Source organism: Bison bison, unplaced genomic scaffold (genome assembly GCF_000754665.1).
Source record: "Bison bison bison isolate TAMUID 2011002044 unplaced genomic scaffold, Bison_UMD1.0 scf7180017864498, whole genome shotgun sequence".
NCBI lineage: Eukaryota > Metazoa > Chordata > Mammalia > Artiodactyla > Bovidae > Bison > Bison bison.
The window spans coordinates 6,449,781-6,465,268 of NW_011495057.1; the positions used below are offsets into that span (position 1 = coordinate 6,449,781).

Below are 15,488 nucleotides of genomic sequence, written 5' to 3' on the forward strand. Positions count from 1 at the left end.
TCTTGAACAGTATGAAAAGGCAAAAAGACAGGACACTGAAAGATGAACTCCCCAGGTAGGTAGGTGCCCAATATGCTACTGGAGATCAGTGGAGAAATAACTCCAGAAAGAATGAAGAGACAGAGCCAAAGCAAAAACAACACCCAGCTGTGGATGTGACTGGTGATAGAAGTAAAGTCCGATGCTATAAAGAGCAATATTGCATAGGAACCTGGAATGTTAGGTCCATGAATCAAGGCAAATTGGAAGTAGTCAAACAAGAGATGGCAAGAGTGAATGTCAACATTTTAGGAATCAGCTAACTAAAATGGACTCGAATGGGTGAATTTAATTCAGATGACCATCATATCTACTACTCTGGGCAAGAATCCCTCAGAAGAAATGGAGTAGCCATCAGAGTCAACAAAAGAATCCTAAATACAGTACTTGGATGCAATCTCAAAAATGACAGAATGATCTCTGTTCGTTTCCAAGGCAAAGCATTCAATATCACGGTAATCCAAGTCCATGCCCTGATCAGTAATGCTGAAGAAGCTGAAGCTGAACGGTTCTATGAAGACCTACGAGACCTTCTAGAACTAACACCCAAAAAAGATGTCCTTTTCATTATAGGGGACTAGAATGCAAAAGTAGGAAGTCAAGAAATATCTGCAGTAACAGGCAAATTTGGCTTTGGAGTACAGAATGTAGCAGGTCATAGCACTGGTCACAGCAAACACCCTTTTCCAACAACAAGAAGGACATAGTCATGTGCAAAGATGTGGTGGTAAATGGAAAGAATTCTCCATAGAGTGAATCACGTGTGAAAATACTCTGGAAGAGAAAAGGACTTAGCATATCCTAGGAACTAAAAGAAGACAATATGGCTTGAGCTTGATGAATAAAAGGAAAGCCATCTAAGATGAGCTTGGAAAGATAGGTAAGGTCACCCAGTTCATAAGGGCAACTCTAAAAAGCAACAGATAATGATAGACTATTTATAACCAGAGGAGAAAAAAGATTAGATCTATGTCTTAAGATCACTTTTGCTGCTATATGAGTAATGAACTGAGAAATTAATCAGCCAGGAAGGGGGCTGTTGCAGTCTACAAATATGGATAATGATGACTTGGATCGGGATAACAGCAGTAGAGATAGAAAGAAATGAAAAAACTTCAAATTAACTTTTGAGGTGACACTTGTGATAGGGGAAATCTTCAAAGAAGAGCAAGAGCTCAGATTCGATCATGTTGAATTTTAGTATTTATGATAAAACCAAGTCAAGGTACTAGATAGGAAATTAAATATGCAGGTCATGATTTCTGGGCAGATCAATTTCTAAGATGGGTCTGGTTCTGCATAATCCCCTTCTCTTGAGTCTGAATAAGACCGGCAATTTGATTTTAATTAATAGCATATGAAAAAGGTAACAGACATTGCAGAATTAATGTCCTTAATCAATTGTGTTTGAGTTAATTAAACAAGAGATTACTTCAGCCAAGAGAAAGAAGGAAATCCTGCCATTTGCTATAATGTAGATGAACTTGGAGGATATCATGCTAAGTGAAATAAGCCAGACAGAGAAAGTCAAATACTGGATGATCTCACTTATATGTGGAATCTAGAGAGAGAGAGAGAAGATGAGAATGAGAATAGAATGGTGGCTACCAAAGGCTAGGGAGCTGGAGAAATGAAGAGTTGCTGGTCACACTTGTAAGATGAATAGAGATGGCGACTATAATTAATAATATTGTATTGTTTACTTGAAATTTACAAAGACAGTATGTCTTAGTAGTCTCATCACACACACACAAATTATATGAGATCACGGATATGTGAATTAATGTGATTGTGGTAACCATCCTCACAACAGGTATATCAAATCATCTGTTGTACACAAAGAAAAAGATAACAAAAACAAAAGCATCCTATGGGGGCCTGACTTGATCAGGTGACCTCCTTAAAAGAGGGTTCAGAACTTCCGTAAAGTTAAGAGATAGATACTCCCCTACTCGCCCTGAAGAAGCAAAAAGCTAGCTGTGAATTTCCTTTGGAGAGGGATGGTCTCTAGGAGCTGAGGCCCTCAGACCAATTGCTGTAATGAACAGAATTCTGTCCATAAACTCAATGGGCCTGAAAGAACACCTCAGGCTTCAGATGAAAAACGTGGCAGAGCCAACTGCCTGACTGCAGCCTTGTGGAATCTTAAGCAGAGGATTCAGTTAGGTTGTTCCTAACTTCACAACAAGGAAAGTTATCAGAGATACACAGAAATCTTACGTAATAATAAAGGGGTCAGTTATCTAAGAAGACATAATTCTTAATGCGTATGTCTGATGGAATTACAAGGAAAAACAGATGAATCCATTTTATAGTTGGAGACCTTAATACTCCTCTATTAGAAATGGACAGATTCAGCAGGCAGGAAATTAGTAAAGACACAGTTGAATCCTGGGCTTCCCTATTGTGTCTCAGCTGGTGAAGAATCTGCCTGCCATGCCAGAGACCTGGGTTCAATGCCTGGGTTGAGAAGATCCCCTGGACAAAGAAAAGGCTATCCACTCCAGTATTCTGGCCAGGACAATTCCGTGGACCGCATAGTCCATGGGGTTGCAGAGTCAGACACGACTGAGCAACTTTCACTCACTCACTCACTCAGTTGAACTCTATAATACCATCAGTCAACTGGATATAATAGATTTCTACACTATTTTATCTAACAGTGACAAAAATACAGTCTTCTCAAACTCACACAGAACATTCACCAAGATAGACCACCTTCCAGGCCATAAAACAGGCATTAAAAAGTTTAAAAGACTAGAAATCATAAAATACAATATCTGTTCTCAGATCAGAATAGAGTTAAATCAGAAATTGATAAAAGAAAGATACATGGAAAAGTCCTGAAATACTTGGAGATTAAATATCATACTTCTAAATAAAATATGCATTGACCAAGAAATCTCAAGAGTAATTTAAAAATATTTTGAATTAAAAGTGAAAACATAACACCAAAATTTATAAGATGAGGGGAATTTATAGCATTTAATACATATTTTATCTAAAATCAATTGTTTATGCAACCCTGGCTGTCAGGGCGTGAGTCCTCCTCCATGTCTACCACCCTCAGCGACGCCTGCATTATGGTCGCCCCACCGCAGCTGCGGGCTCTGCTCTTTGTGATCAATGCACTATTGCGCAAGCGCTGCTACCACGCAGCACTGGCCATGCTTAAGGGCTTCCAGAACGGGGCAGTCTATGGAGCCAAAATCCGGGCCCCTCACGCGCTGGTCATGACCTTTCTTTTCCGGAGTGGCAGCCTCCGGGAGAAGCTGCTTGCCAACCTGCAGGCCACGTACACCCACTCCTGGAACCTGGCCAGGTTTGTGTTCCTCTACAAGGGACTCTGCGCCCTGCAGTCCTACGTCCAGGGCGAGACCTACCAGGCACGCTCATTCGTGTCTGCCTTCATCGGGGGCTTGCTGGTGTTTGGAAACAACAGTAACGTCAACAGCCAGATCAGCATGTACCTGCTATCCCGCGTCCTACTTGCCCTGTGCCGCCTGGGCGTGGAGAAGGGCTTCATCCCTGAACCCAGGTTGGACCCGTTTCCATGGTTCACAGGGCTGGTGTGGGGGCTGGTGCTGTGGCTCTTCGAGTGCCACCGGCCAACCCTGCAGCCCTCGCTGCAGTCGTCCATGACCTACCTGTATGAGGACAGCAACGTGTGGCACGACCTCTCGGACTTCCTTATCTACAACAAGAGCCAACCCTCCAAGTAACAGGGCCCCCAGGTGCTCAGGAAGGCTCCTGCACCCCCGTCGGGTGATGGAGGTGTCCAGCCGCGGTTTGAGATTGGCTCCACCTGCTAACCATCCCAGAGGCTCCTACCTTTCAAGATCTGGGGTCTCAGACTCTAACTTTTGTTAGCCCAGGGCTCCATTTGGCGAAATGGAAGCACTGATTATCAGTTCTCATTAGGTACTCTTGAATAGTGAAATGAGCCACCGAATCAGGCTGAGGAACCTTGGGCACGGTGATGGCTGCTGACTCTTGAGAGACCAGGGAAGGTCACACCCCACCCTGGGCCTCAGGGATCATCGAGCCCCGACGAGGGCACTGAAGTCTCTTTCTGGTGGGTATGTTCTCTGACTATTCTTCTGTAAAAGAGAGCTTCTGGCTGATGGGCAGTGGGTTGCAAAAATGCATTTTTAGACAATACTCAGTTCCTTGCCTTGGGTGTTCTATTGTAGAAGCTCCAGTGTTTCCACTGTCCCAACAGAAACACAGTGTGGGACATATGTGACTGAGCTTTTTTTAGCAGCCACAGTTTTTAAAAAGTGGAGGGAATTCCTGGTGGTCCAGTGGTTAGGACTCCGCTGTCACTGCCAAGGGCATGGGTTCTATCCCTGGTTGGGGAGCTAAGATCCCACATGCCACAAGGTATGGCCCAAAAAAAAAAAAATGTGGGGAGAGAAACAAGCAGAGGAGATTAACCTTAATTATATCTTTGAACCCAGTATTTCTCAAATGTTATCATTTTTAATGTGTATTAAATATAAAATTTAATAAAATATTTTACATTCTATTTTTCTTATACTAAGTCATCAGAATCAGGTGTGTGTTTTACACTTTCAGCATTTTTCAGTTTGGACCAGTCACATTTCAAGTGCTCAGCAGCCACATGTGGCTAGTGGCTGCTATATTGGACAGCACAGATTAGAACGTTCCATCCTCGCAGAAAATTCTAGTGGACAGTGCAGATACAGAGCTGGAGGACCTGGGTTTGAGTCCCCACTGGACTGCTGTGTAACCTTGGGGAAGGTTCTTCTCAGAGGCTCAGTTTCTACTAAAGTGAGGATAAACATAGTAAAAAAAAAAAATCAATTGTTTAAATTCCTGCCTTAGGAAACTAGAAAAATACCAAGCAACTTCCAAAGTAAGCAGAAGAACAGAAATAATAAAAAAAATAAGAATGGAAATCATGAAATTGAAAACAAGAAATCAGCAGAGTATCACCAAAACTACAGCTGTTTCTTTGAAAAGACCAATAAAATCAGTAATCTCTAGCCAGCCTAATTAAGACTAGTTAAAAGGAAGAGGATACATATTGCTATTATTAGAAATGAAAGAGAGGACATCAGTACCTATCCCATGGAAATTCCAAGGATAATAAAGGAATGTTAGGAACAACTATATGTCTACAAATTTGATAATTTAGGTGAAATGGGCCAATTCCTTGAAAAATACAATCTGCCAAAATTCACACAAGACATGACAATGTGAATAGATTAGGTACACACCCACCAAAGACACTGTGTCAATAATTAGTAACCTTACAAAACAGAAAGTATCAGGTTCAGATGGGTTCACTGGTGAATTCTATCAAACATTAAAGGAAGAAATTATACCAATTCTCTACATTTTCTTTCAAAAGATAGAAGCAGAGGGAACAATCTCTAACTCAGCCACTGAGGCTAGTACCACGCTAATACCAAACAAAGCCAGTATAAAAAAAAAAATTACAGACCAATATCTCTCATAAATGTAGATGTAAAAATATTCAATAAAATATCAGCAAATCAAATCCAACAATGTATAAAAAGAATTATCAATGTATTTCATGACAAGTGGATTTATCCCATGCATGCAAGGCTGATTCAACATTCAAAACTCAATTAATGTAACCTATCACATAAACAGATGAAAAAAGAAACATCACACGAGTGTATCTACAGAAGCAGAAAAAGCATCTGACAAGCTCCAACACTCATTCATGATAAAAACTATCAGTAAACCAAGAATAAAGAACTTCCTCAACTTGATAAAGAAAGATACAAAAGACCTCTGGCTAACATGAGAAACCTGCTTTCTCAGTAAGATCAGGAACAAGGCAAGGATGTCTCCTCTCACCACTGCATTTCAACATCATACTGAAAGTTCTGATTAATGCAGAAAAATAAGGAAAGGACATAAATGGTATACAAATTAGGAAGGAAGAAATGAAATCATTATCGCTTATAGATGACATAATTGTGTACGTAGAAAATCTGAAAGAACTGCCAAAAAACTTGTGGAACTAATAAGTGATTATAGCAAGGTCATTGGATATAAGATTATTTGTAAAAGTCAACTGCTTGACTATATATCAACAATGAAAAAGTAGAATTTGAAATTAAAAACCAGAATACAATTTATATTTGCTCAGACAATCATGTCTGACTCCTTGTGACCCCATGGACTGTAGCCTGCCAGGCTCTTTTGTCCATAGGATTGTCCTGGCAAGAATCTGGAGTGGGTACTGTTTCCTCCTCCAGGGGATCTTCCTGATCTAGGGATAAAACTCAGATCTCTTACGTCTTCTGCATTGGCAGACAGATTCTTTACCACTAGCACCACCTGAGAAGCCCACAATTTATATTTTTTATAGTTGTTCAGTTGCTAAGTCTTGTCTGACTCCTTGCGGCCCCATGGACTGTAGCATTCTAGGTTTCCCTGTCCTTCACTATCTCCTGGAATTTGCTCAAATTCATGTCCGCTGAGTTAGTGAGCACTCCTCAATTAAATGCTTAGATACAAATCTAACAAAAGATATCCAAGATACATATGAAGAAAAATGCAAAATTCTGATGAAAGAAAACAAAGAACTAAATATATGGAGATATTGCATGTTCATAGATAGGAAGACTCAACATTCCTAAGATGTCAGTTCTTCCCAACTTGTCTATAGATTAATGCAATCCCAATGAAAATCCCAGCAAGTTATTTTATTGTGGATATCAACAAACTGATTCTAAAGTTTATATGAAGAGGTAAAAGATCCAGAATAATAAACATAATAATGAAGGAGAAAAAGAAAGCTGGACAACTGTGACATTACCCAACTTCAAGACTTAATATAAAGAAGCAGTAATCAAGACAGTGTGGTATTGGTGAAAAAATAGAAAAATTGGTCAAAAGAATAAAACAGCAAGATATTTTATTATCTGGAATAATGTTTCCAGATATCTATTTCTGGAATCCCAGAATTAGATTCCCAGAAATATAGTCAACTGGAACAAGTACGGTGCGAGAGGGTATTTTAGACAAGACACAGTGGAACTGCAGTCTGCCCACTCCACCAGCTCTTGCCATTCCACATCGCTGGCCCTCTTGAAACATGAAAAGCAAACCAGAAAATGACTGGACTACAGACATCAGAAGTGGGCAAGGGCAAAGGGGGTGAGGAATGAGAATCAGGCAAACAAAAACTCAGGAAGTATAGTATACATGAGTCCCCTAGAATAAACTCCTTGATAATGAAATCCAGCAATCCACAAGATAAATCAAAATAACTCAGAAAAGGAAACAGCCATGAAAGGACTGATTCTGAGCACTGATTCATTCAATTTAAGTATGAAAATATGAAATAATTGCATAAGAATAAAAATGTAACAAAAAGTCTTAAATGAGGGAAGGGAACTAGAAGGATCCTTCATTGTATTTTTATTTTGTGAACATACAGTAAAACTGATGGAGGGGTATACAGTTCCACGCAGTGTTATAAATGTACACGGTTCATAAAAAGAATGTTCATCTCTTCTATATTTTATTTTACTGCTTAAGGACTTTTATAAGCAGCTGAATAGATACCACAAAGCAAACAATCAGGGATTCCAATACAAAACGCCAAGAAGACTTCTCAGGTAATGAGTAGGTATTTATTTATTTCTGATAACTGTGATTTTGAGTGTAGTTTAGCACACCGCTGGTGACAGGTTATAGAGCTCTACTTTGCTATTTCCTCTGTGATTGCAATGTTTGGAATATATACAAATAGAACAACACCATTTTCCATTGTTTGTTACACTGATCCTTTCTGAGACTTTAGGTAAAATGACCTATTAAGCATCATGAATGAAAAATAGTTACATACTTGGGCAAGAGTTCTGCATTCCATGTGCAGGGAATTCAATATACTTATAATATGTAGAATTACTCCCCTAAGGCACGATCTCTCACGTGGATTTATTATCAAAAGGTTCTATTTGTGCAAATTCTTATTATCATATGTGTATATTCAATAAACTCAGAGTACAAATAGCTTCCAGCTAATAATTACCTAACAAATTGTTCACATAGCTGTTTGCTTTTAAAGCCAAATTCTCATGGAAGTTTGCTTCTCCTATTGCTGTAAATTCAAACAACTTTTAACTTACATTGTTCATGGTCTTAGAACTTTTTTAAAAATATGAAACAACATATATTAATAGTTTAATGAGATCACAAAATTCAGTTACACTCAGCCCTCAAGTCTTAAAAATGTGTCCCTCTTATGGCAGCATGTGTGTTCACTGTCTTACTACCAAAATGTTTATGAGTAGCTTGGAGTGGGGGGTTGGGGGCAGTTGGGGGGAGTGAGTGGGGAGCTCAATGGTATAATAGCTAAAGCTATTATTACCTTTATTTGAACATAGTCCAGACTTTTAAGAATCAACTCTCTCTCCCAAATAATTTACTATTTTTCCCTTATTAAAAACAATCCCAAGTTTTACCTAATTCTCTGTCTTAATAGAAGCTGAAGTTTAATTTCATATCATAGTGAAATTTAGCCTCTAGCCACTATAAACTGGAAGTATCAAGAAACCGATTCTTGAAGATTTTTCAAAAACTCAAATCTCTTCTGCTTGTTAGAATTTCTAATACTTAATGACTAGCATATCAAATGGTACTTCGGTGGCTCAGTGGGAAAGAATTCACCTGCCAAAGCAGGTTCAATCCCTGGGTCCATCCCCTGGAGAAGGGAATGGCGAACCACTCCAACATTCTTGCCTGGGAAATTTCCATGGACAGAGGAGCCTGGCAGGCTACAGTCCATAGGGTCAGAAAGAGTTGGACACAACTGAAAACTGAGATCACACAGACACAAATGAAATATAAGGGAAAAGAGCTCTATTGATAGTTTTACCTTTGGTTTATCTTAAGATACAAGAAGATCTACAAGTCCTTTTTCCATCATGTATCAAGATGCACTATTCCACTTATTCTGAATAAGTGCAAGGTACATATCAAAGCAGTCCTAAATGTTATCAGAAAAGTATTCTTACAGGAAGCTGACCTGAAATACCACATCATATCCTTAAATGATAGGAGGAATATCTTGAATATTTACCTTCAAGTTGAAACTTTTCTGAAAAGATATTATTACAAATTCTATAACTCTTAAATAATTTAACCTCTTACTTTGTGCTTCATACAGAACTGACTCTCAGTTTTGACTAAACAGAGAGCTTTGTGTTCTGATACTTGTAAATCTATGATATTGGGCTCTGATATTCCCAGGTGACTCAGTGGTAAATAATTTGCCTACCAATGCAGGAGATGCAGAAGACATGGGTTCTATCCCTGGATGGGAAGATCCCCTGGAGGAGAAAATGGTAATCCACTCCAGTATTCCTGCTGGGAAAATCTCATGGATAAAGGAGCCTGGCTGGGTAAGCCCATGGGGTCGCAAAGAGTCAGACACGACTGGGCATGCAAGCAAAAAATTGGGCTTTAAGTACCTGTTTATAATACACAAACACTAACAGTGCTAGTCTGCCTTCTAGATGATGTACAGCTGAGAATCACACTGGATCCTAAATCCTACTGGGGCCTCGGCCAGATCTATTCTACACTGCACACTGCATTCTGCTACGTTGTGGATCTTTCAGTGAAAGTCACCAGTAATCTTACACTCTGTTTTACAGGCAAGCATGAAATGTTAAGCAAAAACAAGGAAGAAGAAAAAACATATTACCAAGTTGCCCAATTACTCCTTAAAATTTCACTTGTTGAAAACTTCTCATATCTAACAGAAAAATGGGAAAAATACTACTGTATCTAATAGTTACTGATCATATCCTATTCCGTATTATCTCCTATATTGCCACTACATATTTTTTAAGGACAGCTTTTTCTTAAGTGTGTAAATATAAATTATGGATAATTATGGAATGCTGAATGAAGATATTTAGGTACTTTGAAGAGGACACTTGACTAACTGATCAATGAAACTGCTTTCACCTATGCTAACTCACTTCAACACAATGTGAGAACAACTGCATCTGTTGGAGAGTTGGTTTAAAATCACAGAATAGCTTACCCAATTTTTATTTTGAAAACCATCTATGGAAAATTAGCAGTACTAGCACAGAATCTTTAATTTGATTAAATAATTTTTAACATTTGGCCACATCTTCTTTTTTCTGTTTCCCATATTTAAAAAAAAAAGTTTTTACCAAATCACATGAAAGAAAATGGCAGAGACCATGAAATTTCATCGCTGAGTACTTCAAAGTATATCTTCTCTCCCAAAACACATTCTCCTACATGATCCCAATAGGATTACAGGATTTAACATGAGTGTAATACCACATATGATCTACAACCCAAATCTAGATTCCTTCCAATTGGCCTAATATATTCTCTACAGTTATTTTATTCTCATTCAGAATCTAATCATGAAGGATATCTTGCAATTAGTTGCCATTTCTTCAGAAATGCGTGTGCATGCTCAGGCTTGTCCAGCTCTTTGCAACCCCATGGACTGTAGCTGCCTGGCTCCTCTGTTCATGGGATTTCCTAGGCAATACTGGAATGGGTTACCAGTCCCTCCTCCAGGGGATCTTCCTGACCTAGTGACCGAACTCATGTCTCTTGCATCTCCTGCATTGGCAGACAGATTCTTTACCACCGAACCACCTGGGAAGCCTGCCTTTTCTTCTAGTCTCTTTTAATACTCAACAGTTTTCCCAGATTATTTTTAGTGACGCTGACCTTTTCGAAGTGTCCAGGTCAGCTGTATTGAAGAATATCTACCAATCTAGATTTGTCTGATTGTTTCCATAAGGTTAGATTCAGGAGAATCACTTCTGGCAAGATAAATTTAGAGGGGACTGTCGTGTTTTACATGTATACTGTATCAAGAGATAAATGACATCCGTTTGTCCACTCTTGGTGACATCAAGTGTGGTCCCTTGGATAAGCAGGTGTCTGCTTGTTATCATCCTATAAAAGGACTTTTCCCTCCCTGTATTTAATAAGCAATCTGAGGGCTGACATGTAGAGTTAGTGTGACCATCCTGTCCCCATCAACCATTCACCCAGGGGTGGATTATCCTTTGATTATTCTTGTAACAGTAGTTGCAGAAAGTTGCTTTATAGTTCTAGCCTCTATTGTAATCATTTGCTTATACTCTTCAGTAAAACAGCTTTTCCTTCTGTTTACCGAATCTACGCACTCTATGGGCTCATGGATTCTTATTCAATGTGTCCTAATCCATAACATACATTAATACTTTTTATCTTCAAATGATACACAAGTTCGGCCAGTGGGTACCCCTAAAACCTTGCTCTTATGTCCTTATGTGTGTCTACCTGCTTTTGAGCAATTCCTTGTTTTTGGGGGACAAAATATCCCAGGCTTAACTGATACTCCTCTAAAGTAGTTCAATCAAGTAGGCTTTACATAAAAATAAGACTAATTCAATTTTAATGCAGTGATTTGAATTGAGGCACAAACAATTAGAATAGTACCCAGAACACAGTAGGTGCCAGGCAGTATGATAGGTGTCTTCCTTAACTAGTTTTGACACAGTTCGAAGCTTCTGTGCAATTCATAAAAATTCAGACTTTAACAACATAGATTTTTATGTTGCTCTTTCAAATTCATCTATTTATTATTTTAATCTTTGTTCTCCTTCATTTTGTTTATTTCCACATGGAAATCATATAGATAGGAAAACTCCAAAGGATTTTCTTTTTCTTTTCTCCAATGTGGTATAATCTTAGATCACTGACTAATGCCAAAACATGCACAAACAGCACAGCGTAAATCCCCCATATAGTAAAGCCTTTTACAATTCCTGAATTTATCAAGGGAAATAATGTAAAGAAATGTCTGGCCTTTTTTTTTTTTTGGTAAAAAATTCAGTAGACCAACCTCATTTTATAAGCAAATGTAGCACTAGTGAAGTTACCTCTGAATGAATCACTGAAAGGAAAGAGAAACTGAAGAAGAGTGTGATATTTGAAGAGGTCACAAAGCAAGTAAAATAGGGGGCCTTGTAGCCTTCAAGTTATTTATTTATGTATTTATCTTAGAACGTGTGGGTGGGTGTGAGGTGTGTGCTTGTGTGTCGTACATGTGTATGCATGTGCACACTGGGGGTTAAAGACAGGATGCCCTGCTAACATTTACTCAACAAAGACTTACTGTACTTCCACTGAGTGAGCACTGCCATATTTTCCAGGAATATAAGGACCCAGATAACTAGACAGGTCCCTCCCTTAGGGATGAATTAAACAGTTTCATAGATAAATGTAAATTTGCAACTAGCTGAGATGAGGGATGTGCATGTGAACTCAGTTGCTCAGTTGGATCCAATCCTTTGTGACTCCATGGATGGGAGCCCTCCAGGCTCCTCTGTTTCTGGAATTTTCCAGGCAAGAATATGGAGTGGGTTGCCATTTCCTTCTCCAGGGGATTGTCTCAACCCAGGGATTGAACCCACATCTCCTGTATTGGCAGGTGGATTCTTTACAACTGAGCCACCTGTATACATAAATATATATCCATATTTATAAATACATATTTATAAGCATATATATAGATAAATAAATCCATATTTATATATGGATATATAAAAATGGATACTATATGTATATATAAATATGGATACATGTATGCAAACAAATACAAAAACAAATATACATCTGTGTATATTATAAGGGGATTTGGCTCAGTCTAGGACATTAGCAAGGATCACCTGAGGAAGGGCCATTTGGGTTGACATCTGAGTCAACCAAGAGTGAACTAGCCAATGTTTGGGTACCTGGGTTTATAGATGTGAGAATGGGAGAGAGCAGAGAGACTCAGAGCAACTGGAAGAAAGACAAGCAGCTGAAGTAGAAGGAAGGAGTGGAGATACTGACATGAAACTGGAGGAGCACAATTTTGGTCTTTATCTTAAAGCAATAGCAATCCATTTAGGTGGCATGTGTAGCTGAGGGAGTGACAGTTATCATATTTGCATCTTGAAAATCTCCTCTGATGTTACTGGAGGATGGATCTGGAGGGGGAGCAATATGGATGCCACACAATGGATGGGGAAAGCTGAGACTTGGGTGAGGAACCGAGGAAGGTATGCAACATCCTTTGAAGGGAACAATCAATGACTGGGTGAGAGCTTTGATATGGAGTGGATGGAGAAGGAACGTCAAAGATAAAATCCAGACTGGGAGCTGGGGAATCCTGGGGGTTGAGGTGAGATGGGCAGAGACTACAAGGTTGATTCTGACATATGTTTCATTTGATGTTTAAGATGGGCAGGAAGAAATACAAAGTACAGAGCTGGATTTATACATGGAGAATTTAGAGGGACTTTCAAAGCCATAATCAGGTTTTGTAGAGTGCTCTGAATAAAATATATGCCAGTAATTTCAAGGAATCTTTTTGGACAGCATGTGATAGTTACATGTTAGGAAAACTAAAGGTGAATCAAAGTTCTAAGGTTCTAGATGAACAACCTCTGCTACTCGAGAGTTCAGCCATTTGCAAATCTATCTCTATTCTAAATGCTGTCATAACTTCCCGATCTGCAAAATCTGGAAATATGATTTGCTAGACCTTTTAGCAAGTGACATATATATGTATACATATATGCACATATATATACACACATATAGAAATATACATATATACTATTAGCAAGTGAAAGCTAGCTAGCTATACCGAAGTCACAAAAGTGATAATGTAAGTCCAGAATTAATATTTAAAATATTTAATAATACGTATAACTTGGGCTCCGATCACAAATAACAAGACTATAACAGTGCATTCAACTGAATGCCAAGCCCATCACAGTAACAGAATCTCATTCTCTGATGGGAAAAATTCCTAACTGAAAGTAAAGTAGAAATATTAGAAGGTAAAATACTTCTAATATTTAACACTAGAATAACATTGGTAGTTACTGCTTTTAGTCCAATAATGTCACTAACATCTAAACATATTTGAAATCTAAAACACTAAAGAATCTAGTTATTAAAAGAAATACACCCAGTTAGTGTAGTCACGTAGTAAAAGAAATGTTCAGGATACATATGAAAATGGGAAAGACAACTTTGCCAATTCAAATGAAGAACATCACACTTACTCCTGCATTGAGAAAACTGATTTGGGGCAGGGGAGAGAGAGAAAACTACCCTTATACTAATCTACTCTCCAAGGGTGCTGTGGGAAAATCAAACTTATTTAGAGAGATATTTCTAAAAATTTGTGCTCACATTTTAATTTTGAAATCACTTGTCTAAGTATGTGATCAATGTCATCATTTTATGTAAATCTTTGTATCTGCTTAAAGTAACCTATTTGTAAGGCCTCCCCAGACAGCCATTTTGTTTTTTTGCATTTCTTTTCTATGGGAATGGTCTTGATCCTGTCTCCTGTACAATGTCATGAACCTCATTCCATAGTTCATCAGGCACTCTATCTATCAGATCTAGGCCCTTAAATCTATTTCTCACTTCCACTGTATAATCATAAGGGATTTGATTTAGGTCATACCTGAATGGTCTAGTGGTTTTCCCTACTTTCTTCAATTTAAGTCTGAATTTGGCAATAAGGAGTTCATGATCTGAGCCACAGTTAGCTCCTGGTCTTGTTTTTGCTGACTGTATAGAGCTTCTCCATCTTTGGCTGCAAAGAATATAATCAATCTGATTTCGGTGTTGACCATCGGGTGATGTCCATGTGTAGAGTCTTCTCTTGTGTTGTTGGAAGAGGGTGTTTGTTATGACCAGTGCATTTTCTTGGCAAAACTCTATTAGTCTTTGCCCTGCTTCATTCCGTATTCCAAGGCCAAATTTGCCTGTTACTACAGGTGTTTCTTGACTTCCTACTTTTGCATTCCAGGCCCCAATAATGAAAAGGACATCTTTTTTGGGTGTTAGTTCTAAAAGGTCTTGTAGGTCTTCATAGAACCGTTCAACTTCAGCTTCTTCAGCGTTACTGGTTGGGGCATAGACTTGGATTACTGTGATATTGAATGGTTTGCCTTGGAAACGAAATGAGATCATTCTGTCATTTTTGAGATTGCATCCAAGTACTGCATTTGGGACTCTTTTGCTGACCATGATGGCCACTCCATTTCTTCTGAGGGATTCCTGCCCGCAGTAGTAGATATAATGGTCATCTGAGTTAAATGCACCCATTCCAGTCCATTTAAGTTCTCTGATTCCTAGAATGTTGACATGCACTCTTGCCATCTCTTGTTTGACCACTTCCAATTTGCCTTGATTCATGGACCTGACATTCCAGGTTCCTATGCAATATTGCTCTTTACAAATAGCTGTGAAAAGAAGAGAAGCAAAAAGCAAAGGAGAAAAGGAAAGATATAAACATCTGAATGCAGAGTTCCAAAGAATAGCAAGAAGACATAAGAAAGCCTTCTTCAGCGATCAATGCAAAGAAATAGAGGAAAACAACA

The 15,488-nt window shown here is 38.6% G+C and overlaps 2 protein-coding genes across 3 annotated transcripts in view; one reads left to right on the forward strand and one right to left on the reverse strand.

Moving 5' to 3' along the window:
* Positions 1-15,488, reverse strand: part of CHST9 (carbohydrate (N-acetylgalactosamine 4-0) sulfotransferase 9) — a 280,265-nt gene that overhangs the window by 253,559 nt on the left and 11,218 nt on the right. The window lies entirely within an intron of this gene.
* On the forward strand, positions 3,123-3,761 carry LOC104980309 (peroxisomal membrane protein 4-like). Its single transcript, XM_010828953.1, has one exon. It carries the CDS (start codon positions 3,123-3,125, stop codon positions 3,759-3,761), a length of 639 nt encoding a protein of 212 aa, XP_010827255.1.